This window comes from Meleagris gallopavo, chromosome 11 (genome assembly GCF_000146605.3).
Source record: "Meleagris gallopavo isolate NT-WF06-2002-E0010 breed Aviagen turkey brand Nicholas breeding stock chromosome 11, Turkey_5.1, whole genome shotgun sequence".
Taxonomy (NCBI): Eukaryota; Metazoa; Chordata; class Aves; order Galliformes; family Phasianidae; genus Meleagris; species Meleagris gallopavo.
In genome coordinates this window covers 22067932-22081707 of record NC_015021.2, presented here as the reverse complement: position 1 = coordinate 22081707, position 13776 = coordinate 22067932, and the positions used below count along the sequence as shown (strand labels likewise).

At 48.3% G+C, this 13776-nt stretch overlaps 1 protein-coding gene across 1 annotated transcript in view; it reads left to right on the top strand.

Annotated features, from left to right (window-relative positions):
• Positions 1-23: 23 nt before the first annotated feature.
• IQCJ (IQ motif containing J) overlaps positions 24-13776 on the top strand; it is a 35797-nt gene continuing 22044 nt past the window's right edge. Inside the window, exon 1 of the mRNA XM_031555016.1 lies at positions 24-127. Coding sequence (XP_031410876.1) covers positions 119-127 — 9 coding nt within the window. The 5' untranslated portion in view covers positions 24-118. The remainder of the gene's footprint in view (positions 128-13776) is intronic.

The following is a 13776-nucleotide window of genomic DNA, read 5'->3' as shown; positions in this document are numbered from 1 at the left end:
TTTTTCCCCTCTTTGAGCTTTTCTGATGCCGACGGAGTGAGCTGAGCTGTGCGGTGTGCAGCTGGCGGTGCTGCAGGAACGCTCCCTCCTTTCCCTGCAGGTGACGGGGAACTTCACCATGCTGCTGGTAACGTATGGCATTTTCTACATACATACCGCGGCGCTCCTCCGTGCTGCTCTGGGAGACGAGTTTCCTTAGAACTAATTAAGACGAGGCGATGCCGGGGGTGGCGGGTGCCTGTCGGACGTGGATGCTGTTTGTGTCACTTGCAGCCAGCGTTGTGCGGGCAGATTTCTCCAGGAATCTCACTTCTTCCTTCAGAGAAGGAGCTGGCACAGACACAGAGTAGCAGCTGCGATTCACGGTGCTTGCAGGGCTGCAGTAAGTTTGCAGGGTGGCTGGAATTTCAGACTGTTATGTCATAGGCTCAGGAAGGAAAGTGTTGTCTTTGCGTGATAACGATTTAGAGGGATGTTTGGAAAAACACAGGAGGATTCAGAGAGTGGCAGTTGTGCTGCTGCTGTGGGATTCATACAGGTTTAACTGCCTTTTATTTTTGCTCTGCGTTACTGGGAACGAAACACGGCTGCGGTTCGTGGGGTTGACCCTATGGGGCTTTTAGCAGTGGAGTTTCAGCTGGCAGTGCAGCTGCTCTCCATGTGTGCCCCAAACAGTGAGCAGCTCGATGGAGGGTCCTGCAGCCCGGAGTTCGGCTGTTTGTCCACGTGCAAAACCTGATGGATTTGTCGTGTGCAGTGCAGACAGACTGCTGGATCTGTATGAAGTCGTCCAGGAGATGCTGTCCAGACCAATCCTGACCGCAGTGGTGGTCAAAGAAATGAAATAATTAATCTTGGATTGATTATCTTTTATTTTTTGGCACTCTGAAGACAGTAGGTGCTGTAGGCAGAGATGTAGCTCAGGGGGTAGTTGTATGCATTTAGCATCAGAGCTCAGTTCAGAGCAGATGTTGGGTTCCTTCCCTTCGAAGCTCTTCCCCCAGGAACAGCTTACGTTGTCTTCACACCTGGTGCAAAACCATACATCATCTCACCACAGCAAAGAAATTGCCCACGACGCTCTTCCATTTTCTCCTTCCAAACAGACCCCTTCAGTGCTGTACGCATCATTAAAAAGCCATCCGTCAGGATGTGATGGCTGACACGGATATATGTAAACACCACAGGGCAACAAACAAAGCTGGGTGCTGTTGGCTCTGCAGGGAGACAGCACACCATGGTTAAAACTGCTTGGGGATGCTGGGGCAGCTGTGGGGCAGTGGGTGAGGCTGCGTGCTGCCCAGCAGTGCCACGCTGCATGGCATCCTCCTGCCTGCCTTCAGTTGGTATTGATGGATCTGACGGTGCACAGAAGATATGGCTCTTAGCTCTGGTGTGGCTGGAGGTAAATAAGCAAATATTGAATTATAATCCCTACAAAGGTAAAATTAATCTGAGCTTTTATGTTTTCCAGGACAACTTGTCAGACGATGTAAACTCATTTGCTAAATTGCACAGGAAAACAGAATGCATTAGGAGTATCTGTTTGCAGCTGAATATATTTTGATTCCCTTTACTGCTTTCTTCATGTTTTTCAGCCTTTTGGTTGACGGCTTCTATAAGTGGTCTTACAAATAAGGAAAGTACATCAAGAATTTACCTTGGTAGTCAGGTGCTGGAATTCATTGTATTCACAAAGCAGAACTGTAAAGCCTCATGTATGGTGCCAAATAGTTTTCTCACCTGCTTGCACAGTGCATTTCAGAGCACAGATGCCATACGTGATACCTTCTCTTGCTTTAAAACCCACCCTCTGAGAAGTCTGGTCTGTGTCCCCAAAGGGGTCCCACAGGTGGGTTATGTGGACTCGTGTAACCTTGGCAGGACCATCCAAAAGCCAAATGGTGAGGTCGTCTGTTTTGTATTAATTAGTTTGGATAGACCGAAAGTAAAGAATTGGGATCAAATCCAGGGAAAAATTTTTGGGCTTTCAGCAATTTCCCTGGATGCCAAAGAAAATACTGTAGTAAATGACATTGTTGGTGTGTTCTCTGGACAGGATGTTGTAGTTTCAAAGTGACCATAGCTGTTACACAGACCTGCATGTCAGCTTCCCAGCAAACCCAGTTTTTAACACTTTCTCTGCTTGGGAAGCCTGGGCTGTGCTCCCCATGGTGGGCAGTGTCTGTGCACGTCCAGCTGCTGGGTTTGGGCAGTCTGGGATGGCCATGCAGAGCTCAGTGCCCACCCAAAAGCAGCCAATACATTTATCCAGGCCCAAACACCGACCTCTCCAGCATGCTCAGTGAGTAAATAGAGTGCAAAACCACCCACAGCTGTGATGGGGTGGGCGAGTTTCTCATGAAACAGTGATGTCATGGGAGTTTAACTGGAGTTTGGTTGTGAGACAGATGAAGCAAGTGCTGCTCTCACAGAACTCAGCAGATCATAGATTTGGGGACGTTTTCTTTTAATAGGGTCATTTCCTTTGAAGAGTATACTATATTTTTGAGTAAAAGGAGCATTTAGGAGAATATCTGCTAGGCAAGAGTAATGATTCTCTCTTCTTCTTCTCCTCTCTTCCTCTACATCTCTATCAGAGTCAGTTGAACTTGGACCAATCTTCATTTAAAGTTATGTCAACTAAGTGAAGATAGACATAGCCAGAACAGTCCTTAGGAAAACCACAAAGAATGCTGAATGGTGTTGGTGGAACCGGGCTGGTTTGACATGGTTTGCCTGGAGGACTCGAGGTGGGTCATTGCCTCTGACTGGCCGATCTGGACTGAGCTGTTGGGGGACAAAGCTGTAGAGCTGGGTGTGTTCCCGGGCCGTTTGTGTCCTGTTGGTAGGAACACCTTGGAGCAACAGGCTTCAAAGGGACAGTGGCAGCCTTTGGAACTGTTGTTGGGCTCAGAGCATTGCCTGCAAGGATGCTCCTCGGCTGCAGCCAATGCTACTGCAGCCCTGAGGGCTCAGAGGAGCTGGCTGGGGACAGGCATGGTGGGTTAAATACATGTAACTGGGCTGCAAAGCAAGGGGTAAGGAACAGAAACCACTCTCCAGTCTGAAACTGTATGGCCTTCAAGGCAGGGAGAGGAATTACTTACCATGGCGTGAAGAGATGTAATGAGTAAGATGATAAAGGCAGAGTTATGCTGAATGGAGGAAAATTTTCCTGTTGTATGTGTTTTTTTATGATATGCAAAACAACCTCCACAGGAAGGCAAATGAAACTTTACTATTTAAGCACTGAAAAAGAGCTGTGACAAGCTCTTACCCAAATGAACGTGGCACACATCGGATCAGACAACTCATTTTTTAAGTCGCTATTACCATTCTGTGGCAAAAGAAATTTGTAGTAAAACTTGAAGTTATTTTCAGAATTCAATGAGGTGTTTAAATAGGGCTATTAAATTATAAGTGTTTAATACACCTATAAAATCTAGGTGTTCACCAGGACTGTTAAACACAAGGAGTAGCTGAGGTGCATTTCAACACCGTGCTGCCATACAGCATTCCTGGCCAGGAATCAGACCAATAACAACACATGGTGAGATCCTCCAGTAATGCTTGCACAGAACTGCAAATGTTGTATCCAGTGCTCCGTGCACAGCCTCTGAATGTTGAGATATGTGCCATCAGCCCTCCGTGCCCAATTTTAACTGGTGTGTCTGGAAACAGCTGAGCTGCTGAAGGCACTCACAGGAAGGTGCTCCCACTTGGTTTGGTTTTGCAGCAGTTCTGAGTTCACCTCCCAGGGCTGCATGAAAGCCTCCTCTTTTGTGCTCGGTGCTTTCAGCCAGAACCAGGAGATGTTTCTGCTGCAGGGTTCTGCTGTGATGACTCTGGTTGCTGCACCTGCCCTTGCTGTAATTAGCCCAGCTGGGGGCACAGGAGCCTGATTGCCCTGCAGCAGCACCTCCACCCATTGGGCGGGTAGGACCTACCCCTGAGCCCACCCCTGCCCAGAACCAGTGCCTGCAGGGGCAGGGAGGCAGCAGCTTTGTCCTGCTGCTGCTGGAGCCGCCTTTTGTCCTCTGTTTTGTTATTGTGACAGAGTGGAGGTGGGGACGATCAGGTAAGAAGCCCCTGTTCTCTTCTTGGTGAGTCAAGGGTACGGATGTCTCCTATAGATCTTTGTCTTTTGTATCTTTTGTATCTTAAAGTGTGCTGGGGGAAAAAGCCACATACCTTGTATGGGAATGTCCTCTAGGCAGAGGGCTGCTGGTGTCAGGAGGGGTATGGGCTCTACCTGCAGCACAGACAGACGGGGGGTGGAGGGTAGAAAGAGGAGTTTGGTTCCTCCTGGAGTTTCAGGGCAAAATATTTTCTCCTCCTGCACTGGAGGTACATTGGGTGGAGCTGTGCCTTGTGAAAAGGTTGCAGGGTTACCTACAGTCAGCCTAGCTACAGATGAACTTCTTGCTAGCTGCTCTGCAGCTGCATTTGAGTGGGATGTGATGTGGTGGATCATCGTAAAGCCTGCTAATTTTTAATAATCTTTGGGTCTACTTTTGATGGGTGCACTTTGTTGAACATTGTCCTTGTCCTCCAGCTTTCCTGCTGGAGAAACCGTGCTGGAGCAAGCCCTGCTCCAGGAGCTGGCAATCAGTGTGTGCCCCTTAAGAGCAGCATGTGGTCGTGGCTGTGCTCCTGGCCGGAGGCATCTGTGGCTGCAGCTGGTCAGGGCAGAGCTTTTGGTTACAGAGTGCAAGTCCTTCCTGCTCTGATCGGTGTGTTTTGAGAGGCTCAAGAGGAGAAGATGAATCAGTAGAACACTGCTAGCTCAGAACTACCAGAAATGAGGAAAATCGTTGTTTTTCTTTTCTGTTCTCCCCCAGATTCTGCCGTGCGTTCACCCATGTTAGTGAGTGTTAATTTTGTGCATCTTTCTTATTCTCGATAAGCATGAAACAAATCAGGGCATGCTGACATGTACGTCGGGTTGGCTCTTGGCAGATATCCTCACATCAGTTCTTGCAGCAGTAAAGGTGGCTGAGCTTCATCTTTCTCTCACCGTCCTGGGCAGCATCCCAGAGTGCTGGGCTGGAGATCTGTCAGCTGCAGAGAGCGGTGACTGCTCTTGCTGCCTGCCAGGAGGTGGCAGGAAGGATGGTCACCCCTCAGCCAACAGCCCTATGAGCTGAATTGCTGCCCTCTTGGAAATGAGGCTCTGAGGAGTGGGTGTGGGCAGGGACAGGGCGACACAAGGTGTAAAACGCAGAAGGGCAACCGAAGCAGCATTGTCCATGGGCTGTTCCCATTGCTGACCTCCTGGTACCCGCTGCTGAGTGGCTGGCAGTGGATGTGCCCGTGTCACCAGCTGCAGGGCCTCTTGTTCCCTGTTTGTTTTTGTGCCCTTCTCCGTGATGAAGCTGCAGCTGCAAAGGTTGTCAGGCATCAGATGCTACAAGTCGCTGTTATTACCCTTGGAAGACAATTGCATCACTTGAGCTAATTACCAAGTGGCATTTTCTCCTCTGAAAAATTACATACCTGGGCTCTTTAGGAACATGGAGTTCAAAGTGATGAAAGCAAAGTCGTTCCCAAGGCTTTCTGAGCGATGAGATTTTGTTAACCTACTTACCAAGGCACAATTAAGTGTAGCTGAGTAATGGCTGCACAGGAGTGACCTTTCCTCCAAAACTCCAGCTTTTGTGCATTTAGTATTTCGTTAAGGAGGTTGGTACAGCTGCTAATGGAAAGCTCTTGCTTGTTGAGTTATGAAGTTCGTAGAAATTAGGAAACATTTCTTCTCTGAAAGAGCAGTGATGCATTGGTACAGCTGCATGGGGAGTGGGGGGGTTACCATCCCTGGTAGAGCTCAGGGCCCGTGGGGATGTGGCACTGAGGGACGTGGTTATGGGCACTGTGGGGTGTGCTGGGGTTGGGTTGGGGATCTCAGAGGTGTGTCCCAACCAGAATGATTCTGTGACATCACTCGCTGGGAGCTGAGCCATATCTGCTCCGGATTGTTTGCAGCTTTGCGTTTCTGTTCCTTTCGGAGGACTGTTCTCCTTCTCAGGTGCTCCCAGCAATTCACACAAGCCATTGCGTAGCCCTGGCTGCTACCAGCAGTGGTACAGCACAGCAATGCTTTCTCCTGTTTCTGAGTGCTGTTGGGATATATTAAAGCCAGATAGAACATTCTTAATTTGTCCATTTCTTTCACGTGATGCTTCCTGCTAAAACACACCCTTCCTTAACAAAGTAAAGCTCCTCTCGTCGATACAGAAGAACAAGGAATAAAAAATGTGACAGCAGCTCTTATTTCCTCAATCTGGAGGTTGTCCCCAAGGCTCTAGTGTGAATCCCAAAGGCAGGTTTTGGAGTAGCTTTATGCCATCAAAGAAAGGGCAAGAGTAGAAGAAGAGCAGATCAGCAGGCAGGAAGGTTGGCCCCGATGGCACGGTGCAGATCTGCAGGGCTTTGTGCACTGGAGGTGAGATCAGTGGTTGCTGTGCTTTAAGCAGAGCTTGCCACTTGTTTTCCAGCTCCATGTTTTGTGAGGTTTTTCGCTTCACGCTTCTAATGAAAAATATATTTCTGGCCTTCTCTGTTTGCAGAGGGTAGCCAGCAAATGTGAAGTCTAAAGGCCAGTATTTGTTGCTGTTCTCTTTCATTATTTTAATTGAGTTTCGTGGCATTTGATGTTCTGGCTTTTGGATTTAAAATGATAATATACTCTTTAGAAGTATCTCGCAAATGACTGTAACTGTATCAGATTTAAGTTAATCGTAAACATTATAAACTGCCATTTGAAAACACTGGCGTTTCATGATCCAGAATGCTCTTTCCTGTTTGGAGAGATTTTTATGCAATCTCAGAAATTACCTGGAATGAAGGAAAGAAGAAATAGAGGGAAATTGGACCCTTTGATGTTTTCCTTCATTTCTGCCTTTCTCCTTTTCTCATCTCAAGGCTTTCATGCAGTCACCATGGTTTGCATTCCTCTTAGTTACATACAATCTGAGCTTCTGCTCAGCTGGCTTGTCCTTCTACCAGAATATTATTTATATTTGTTAAAGCCCAATGGGATGATGCTTTTCTAAGCTAGTTCCTTAAAAAAATAAAATAAAATAAAATAAAAAAATAGCTGCTTTGAAGCACCGAGGATGAACTTCCTATTAATGCTTTAAACCACTTCAGTTAACCCATTTTAAAGTAATGTATGTGCTCATAATGGAATAAAGGAGCAGTTCCTTAAAGGTTTTGTTTGAGATAGTATTGCAGTTTGTGGTTCTGGAGCACTGTGTTGCTGTGGGATGAGAGCTGTGCCTGCTGACTCCATTTGCCCTCTTGGCAAACAGCTGTGGCTCTACTAAGAGGTGAGTGGATTTTAGGCATATCTTCTCTTAAAGAATTTATTTGCCTTGTGCAAAAGCTGCTTGCACGAAGGTAGTTTGATACCAGCAGCACTTCTAGGTGGAACTGCTAGGTGGAAGGAGCAGGGCAGTGTTATTTCCAACCTCAGGGAGCGTTTGTGTCAAACTTCTCACCCCCTTGATCCCATGAAAGTGAGCTTTGCTTACCCACAATAAAAGCATTAAACTGGGACGCTCAATTGCAAAGTCTGTTCCAGACATTAACGATTGGTTTAAATTATCAGTTTGAAACCATGCTGCCGTAACTTTGCCTGCTGCTAAATGCAAAGGGCCCTGTGCAGAGGAAGAGCAGCATGTGGGCACAGCACACAGCTAGGTGTGAAGCAGCTGTGACTGTGGGCAGCTCCTCTTCCCGTGGGGTCCGACAGCCATGCAGCATCATCTCTTGCTTAGTGCACAGAGCACCAGCAAATTGATGTGGCCAAAGCAGCGAATTTGACGGCTGTTCTGCACGTTGAAAGCTACGTTCTCCTTAGGTTTATGATTTGAAGTAGCGTTCCTGAGTGAAGTGCTGTAATTAAAAATAAAGCAGAGGCCTGAAGATGATGGATGTGACCCGCTGCGCTCGCACGCTGAGCGGGCTGCGCGATTTCCCCCAGCAGAAGGTAAATGGGAGATCCATCATCAGGACTGCGGGGCTGAGGAGGACATCCCATCAGGATCTGCCACTCCAAGAAGCCCCATGAATATTCTTCGACTCATTTTAATCTAAAACATTGGTTTTATTGTCCGTCGGGGAGCTTGAGGTTCGCTTCATGAGCAGAGCGATGAGCTCAGTGATGGATGTGAACTCAGTGATGGATGTGCCCTGTGGGGCTGGGAGGTGCTCTCAGTGGGAAGATGGAGTGGCCCGAGATGCTGGGTGCTGCTGGTGCCTGTCATGACCCCAAAAATAACAGCGTGAAGTAATTTAGTGTCTTACATTTATAATTGAGTCTGACTTCCCCAGTGATCTCTGACAGCATAAATTGTATTGTACTATGGGAGCTCAAACCAGTGGGCAAGATTAATGGTTGGGTAATGGGAGGAGATGTCTGGAAACACTTTCTTTCTACAGAAATTAAGAGGCATTAATTCAGACATAAAAGACGTAAATGTTGGGAGATGTTGGCTTCCTAGGAGCGATAGCACGTATAATAATGGCGCTTCTCAAGTTTATTACTGTTTTCGGTATCACAGATGGCTGCAAATTGTAGGGCTCTCTCCTATTGTGTCTTTCCCCTCTGCCAAATTAACAAAGGAATGTTAAATCTTGGCTGCCCTTAATACAGTGCATATGTTAACGATGGCAATTGCTTCATTGTGCTCCTATATTGAGGGAAGCAAGGCGAGAAGTGGGGAAGTGTGTTGTGTTTCGGTTGGTGCTGGGTATTATTTTGGGATTCAGACTTCTGTTCTGCACATAGTGTGGCTCTTTGGAAGAGGAATGCATTTGCATCTCGTGTTTGCCAGCACATTTCTGTTTTGAGTGCTTTCACGTTTCGGTTGCTATTGGGGATGTTTGGGGACAGAAACTTATGTTCTGTATAAAGTGGAGCTCTCAGGAAGGTGAATAACTTTGTGTTTGGCAGTAAGCTGCTGTTCTGGGTGATTTCACCCAAACTGGCCGTGCAGACACGGATTTTTCTGATCGGTGTGCAGCTCTGCATTCTAAAGAGGAGACCGCCCTGACCTGTCTGGCTCCTGCTGGTGGGAGGCGGGCTGTGGGCAGGTCCTGCAGACGGAGCAGGGCTGTGCCATGCTGCAGGTTACGGCTGGCAGAGCACCGCTCCACTTGTTGCAGCTCTTGGGAAGCGTGCAGCTGAGCTGAGGGACTGCAGGTAGAGGAAAGCAATATCCCACCTGATGGAGCCGATTGCTGCTGGGGCTTCTTGTCTCAGTGGCAGCGTTTGTGTGGGGGTCACTGGTTGCGTGTGTTGGAAATCCTGGTGTGGTCTTCAGCTTTCTGGCTGCCCCTTAATGCGCACAGGGCACTCAGCTGTGAAACCCATAGGAACACCCAAGCATTCCCCAACGCTCCCCCCTTCCCTCTGACCCCAGGCTGCGTACTGTGAATAGTGGGAGAGCTTTGCTGTGCTCTTTGGGCACTTTTGATTCAGGACATCGCTTCCATTCCTTCCCCAGAGTGGATGACAGAAGGCTGCGCTGGTATTGTGATCAGCACGGAGGAAAGGTCGGAAAGAAAAGTGGTGATTGAGAACAAGAGTTAAGGCTAGTTAAATAACATGGAGTTAATTACTCCTTGAGTAGGTGTAGCAAGTAAGAAGTTAGCCACAGCTGCAGTGTATTCTTTTCAGTCTGGTTGGAGCACGATCTCATTGGTATTTTTGCTTGTGAGAAAACCCAGAAGTGCAACCAGCCTCTCCTTCACCTCCTTGCACCTGAGCAGCCGTCCAGCAAAGCCTGCTGATGGAGCACACTTCAGCCTGGAGTGCTTTCAGCCGTGAGTTCTGCCTGTGCAGGTATCTGTGCCTCAGCTCCTCCATCCACAGAACTGCCTCAGGCACCACCAAAACCTCAACGTGTGGGAATGGGGGCTGGGAGGAAACCGGGGGGTGCTGGGATGTCATTTATGCCAGTAAGCAGATCTAAATTATGTAAATTGCTGTCTGCACTGAATCTGCCATCTGGAAAAAGTTATGCATACAGAAATCTGTCGGGGCAATGGGAGGGATGGAGTGTGGCTGGGAAGGCAGGGGGTTTGGTAGAGTAAAACCAACCTGCGCCAGGGAAATGTATTCACCTGCTGCAGTCCAGCGGTAAAGCTATTCTTCTGTAATAGCCTGTTAAATTTAGTGGGACTGAAACAATTGTTTGAACCTGCTTTGTGGTTTGAAGCCTTCCTTGTGATCAGGGCACGCTGGTTGGCATGTGAAAAAGGAGCAGGAGGGCTACCTGGTGTAAGGGGAGGGACTGTGCGGCTGGAGCCTAACATTTCTGGGGAGGGGAGAAGGCTGAGGGTGTGTTCTGCTGCCTTAATTGTTTCATGCCAGCAATGAGGGAGGTTGAAGGCTGCAGCATGTATTGCTCTCTAGTACGTGGGCCACCGTGGTATCTAAAAGGTACCTGGAGGTGTGTCCAGGTTCTCAGCCAAAGGGAGTGCTGGAGGAGCCCTTGTTGTGGAGCTGCTTTATCTAATGACATCTGTAGTGTGTTTTTTAGGCAAATCATCCCCTTACGGAATCACAGAACCAATACAGTTGGGAAAGACCTCTGAGATCCCCAACCTCCAGGGACGGTGACCCCAGCACTCCCTGTGCAGCTGCATCGCTGCTCTTTTGGAGAAGAAATGTTTCCCAGTACCCAACCTCACCCTCCCCTGCCACAACTTAAGGCCATCCTCTCATCCTGTTGATGCCTGTGTGCAGGTATCGCCTTCCCTTCTGCTCTTGAGAGCTCCCAGCACAGCACCTGTGCAGAGCATGCCTGGTGAGGGAGGGGCTTTGTTCTTCACATGGGCACAAAAAGCAAAGCTCTTGGCTTTACAGCACCCCCCCATCTACGTTCCAGCCACTGCTGTGTGTCTCCCATGTAAAGCAGCAGCGGGCTCTCAGCAACATGTCATTCATTACAAGAGCAGCGCAGCACGCGTAGCATTCTGTAAAGCAGAGCAGTAATTACAGGCTGCTTTGTCAAATTTTATTATCTGTTATGACAGAGCATTGTGTGCACTATTGCAGGGAGCTGGGGGGGCCCGGCCGGCTGCTCGCCGGTCGGCACAGCGTTTAATTTAACAAAAATAACAGTTGGAGACTGTCAGCAATGCTCCCATAAAAGGTCCTCTGGCTTCTGCTGCAATGCAGAAGGGAAACAAATGGTTCCCATTTAGACCCGGCACACTGTAGCCCCACAGAGCTGACTTTACCATGATAAACTGTAGCCACTGAATTGTATTCCCTGAGCCCTTACTGCCGCCTATTTAAGAGCATAACGCAATCTCATGTATTTCTAATTATTGGTGAGATGAAGGGATAAGTGCTTCGCAGTGCTATTTTTGCTTACTGTTCTCATCACTTGAAGCAGTGCTGGGCGCTTTCCCTCGTTCTCTTGCTGTTTATTAAAGTGCTTTTTGATGAAATGGGTCAGCGGTGTTGGAGTGAAGGCAGAGCTGATGGCTGTGGCTGGACAAGGGAGGACAGCATGCGTTTCCAGCAGTAACACTGCCTGCATCCAGGGCTTCAGAGCTGGAGGAGGAGGAGGGTGTTGCAGCTTGGAGCTTTATCAGGTTTGCTCTTTGCAGCATAAGCTCCCTTCTTTGAGGATTAGGCCGTACGTTGCCAAGCTAATGGAGCAGCAGCAAGGTTGGTCTTTTTTTCTTCTTTGAGGGAGTCTGGGGAATAATTCAGGCTTTGATTACCCAGTTCACCTTCTCTGATCCTCTGATAAGAGCAGCAGCAGCAGCAGTGTGCCCTGCTGGTAGTGACTCACTGTCCTGCCTGGTGTCCTTATGGCACAGTCCTGGTGGATCCCATCCCAGGACTGCTCTTCATATGGGGGATGCTGTGTGCAATGTGGGCTCTGCTCACCGCTTCCTCTGCCATTACTGTTAAAAAATGTCATCCAGCAGCTTTAGTGATGCAGACAAGATTGCAGTCCTTGCAAACTAAGGCTTGGTACCTCTCCACCAGAGCTGCGTTCTCCCATGCTGGTATGGATGGGGGGATTTCTGTGTGCTAGTGTCAAATAGCAGATGAGACTGAGCAATCAGTGTGTCTTCAAAATCCATTATAGAAACCTGCTGTGAATGGGTGACTTGATGCTTTGATGCAAGAAGCAGCAGCCTGTTCTTCTAGCTGGGTCAGTGTCTGGATTCTAGCCAGGCGATGCTCTTAAGTCACTTTGCTGGAGTTATGAGTACAATTTCAAACCTTGGGATATTTAAATAGAGGGAGCCAATGAGATTAGAGTAGAAAAGCTTGTTCTACAAGTGGGAAGGATCGGGCCCAGAAGGAAGCTCCTCCGTCCGTGCTGGAGGCAGGGCTGTCACCCCAGGGTGTCCCACAAAGCCCCGCTGCCCATAGCCAGGTTTTGGAAGTGTGTGACAACCTGATGTGCGATGGCAAGAAAAGGGATGGCTCTGCCCTGGATGCAATAAGTATTGATTAAGTGTACTGTGCTCCTCCTCTGTCTGGTGAAATTAGAAAGGGAAAACATAAGATGTAAATAGAAATCCATTTACTTTCTCAATAGCTTTTACTGCCTCTGTGCTAAATTTAGTGATAATTAAGTTCTCTGTGCTTCTAACAACACACTTCTCCTTCTGGTGGCTAATTCCCAGTGGTCAGCCCTTCTGCAGAAACACAAGTCTTTCTCCATGTCATGCAGTGTTGTAATGAGTCATAGTTTGTGTTATCCTGCAGTCTGAGAGTGAAACCTCTCTTTTTGTTGGAAGCTTTGGGTTTCTCAAGTAGGCAAGAAAGCCTCCCTGAAAAATTCCTTCATTTCCCTCTAAGCACCCAACGTTGCTCTGGATGTGCTATTCAAATATATGTGTTGCTCCGTGTATTCTGCCATAAATCACCATGAAACTGTAGCAATTTGGATAGGAGCCGTGACTGATGGCACCTGGCCTTCCTTTTAGTGTTTCACTCTCAATGTGCAGTTTCATCACTATGCACTGTTGGAAGGGTACTTCATCTCAGTTGTGGCACCTTTTTGGTGCAGAGAGGAGCTTGGCTGCGCTCGGAGCCAAGGAGCACAGCAATTCCTATTGATTATGTAGGAGAGCAGAAGGGTGGGTTGGCTTTTGGGCTCCACGTGAGAGGCTTTGAAGGGAAATGGCATGAGGTGCCTGCAAGGCTCTGCCTGGGATCTTGGCAGAAGTTGGTTGGTCAGAGCAGTGAGATATCAGGGTCGTAGTGCCTTTGGGTTGGGGCTCTGGGGCGTGGGGGTCGTAGTGCCTTTGGACATTGGCTTCCTCTACCTCTGTCCATGGACTACTCAGCAGGCAGGTGCTGCAAGACTCAGAAGAAGAGGTGAGGGCTTTTTAAGTGTGAGACTTAAGGCTTCTGATTTGTGGCAGCCTCTAATGCTTTACCCAGCGAGAGCTAAGTGTTCAAGACTCCCCTGGCCCACATCTCCTTCCCCAGCAGGGAGCTCCATGGGGTGATGGAAGGGCTGGGTTTCCTGGCTCAGCCGGACCCCGTGGGACACAGACAAAACTGCCCCAGCGACAGATTGAGCTTTGCAGCCTTTCAGATGATGAGCATTGGCAGGCTCCGAGAGATTACATGGCATTATTGATCTGACCTTTCTCTCCCATCACCAAAGTTTATCCACTTGTAAGGAGTTTTCCGCAGAAGTAGCGATCTGACCTTTACTGCTTTCAACAATCCATGATAAATGGAGGAGATGAACACCCAGTGCCAACATTTGCTTTTTTTTTTTT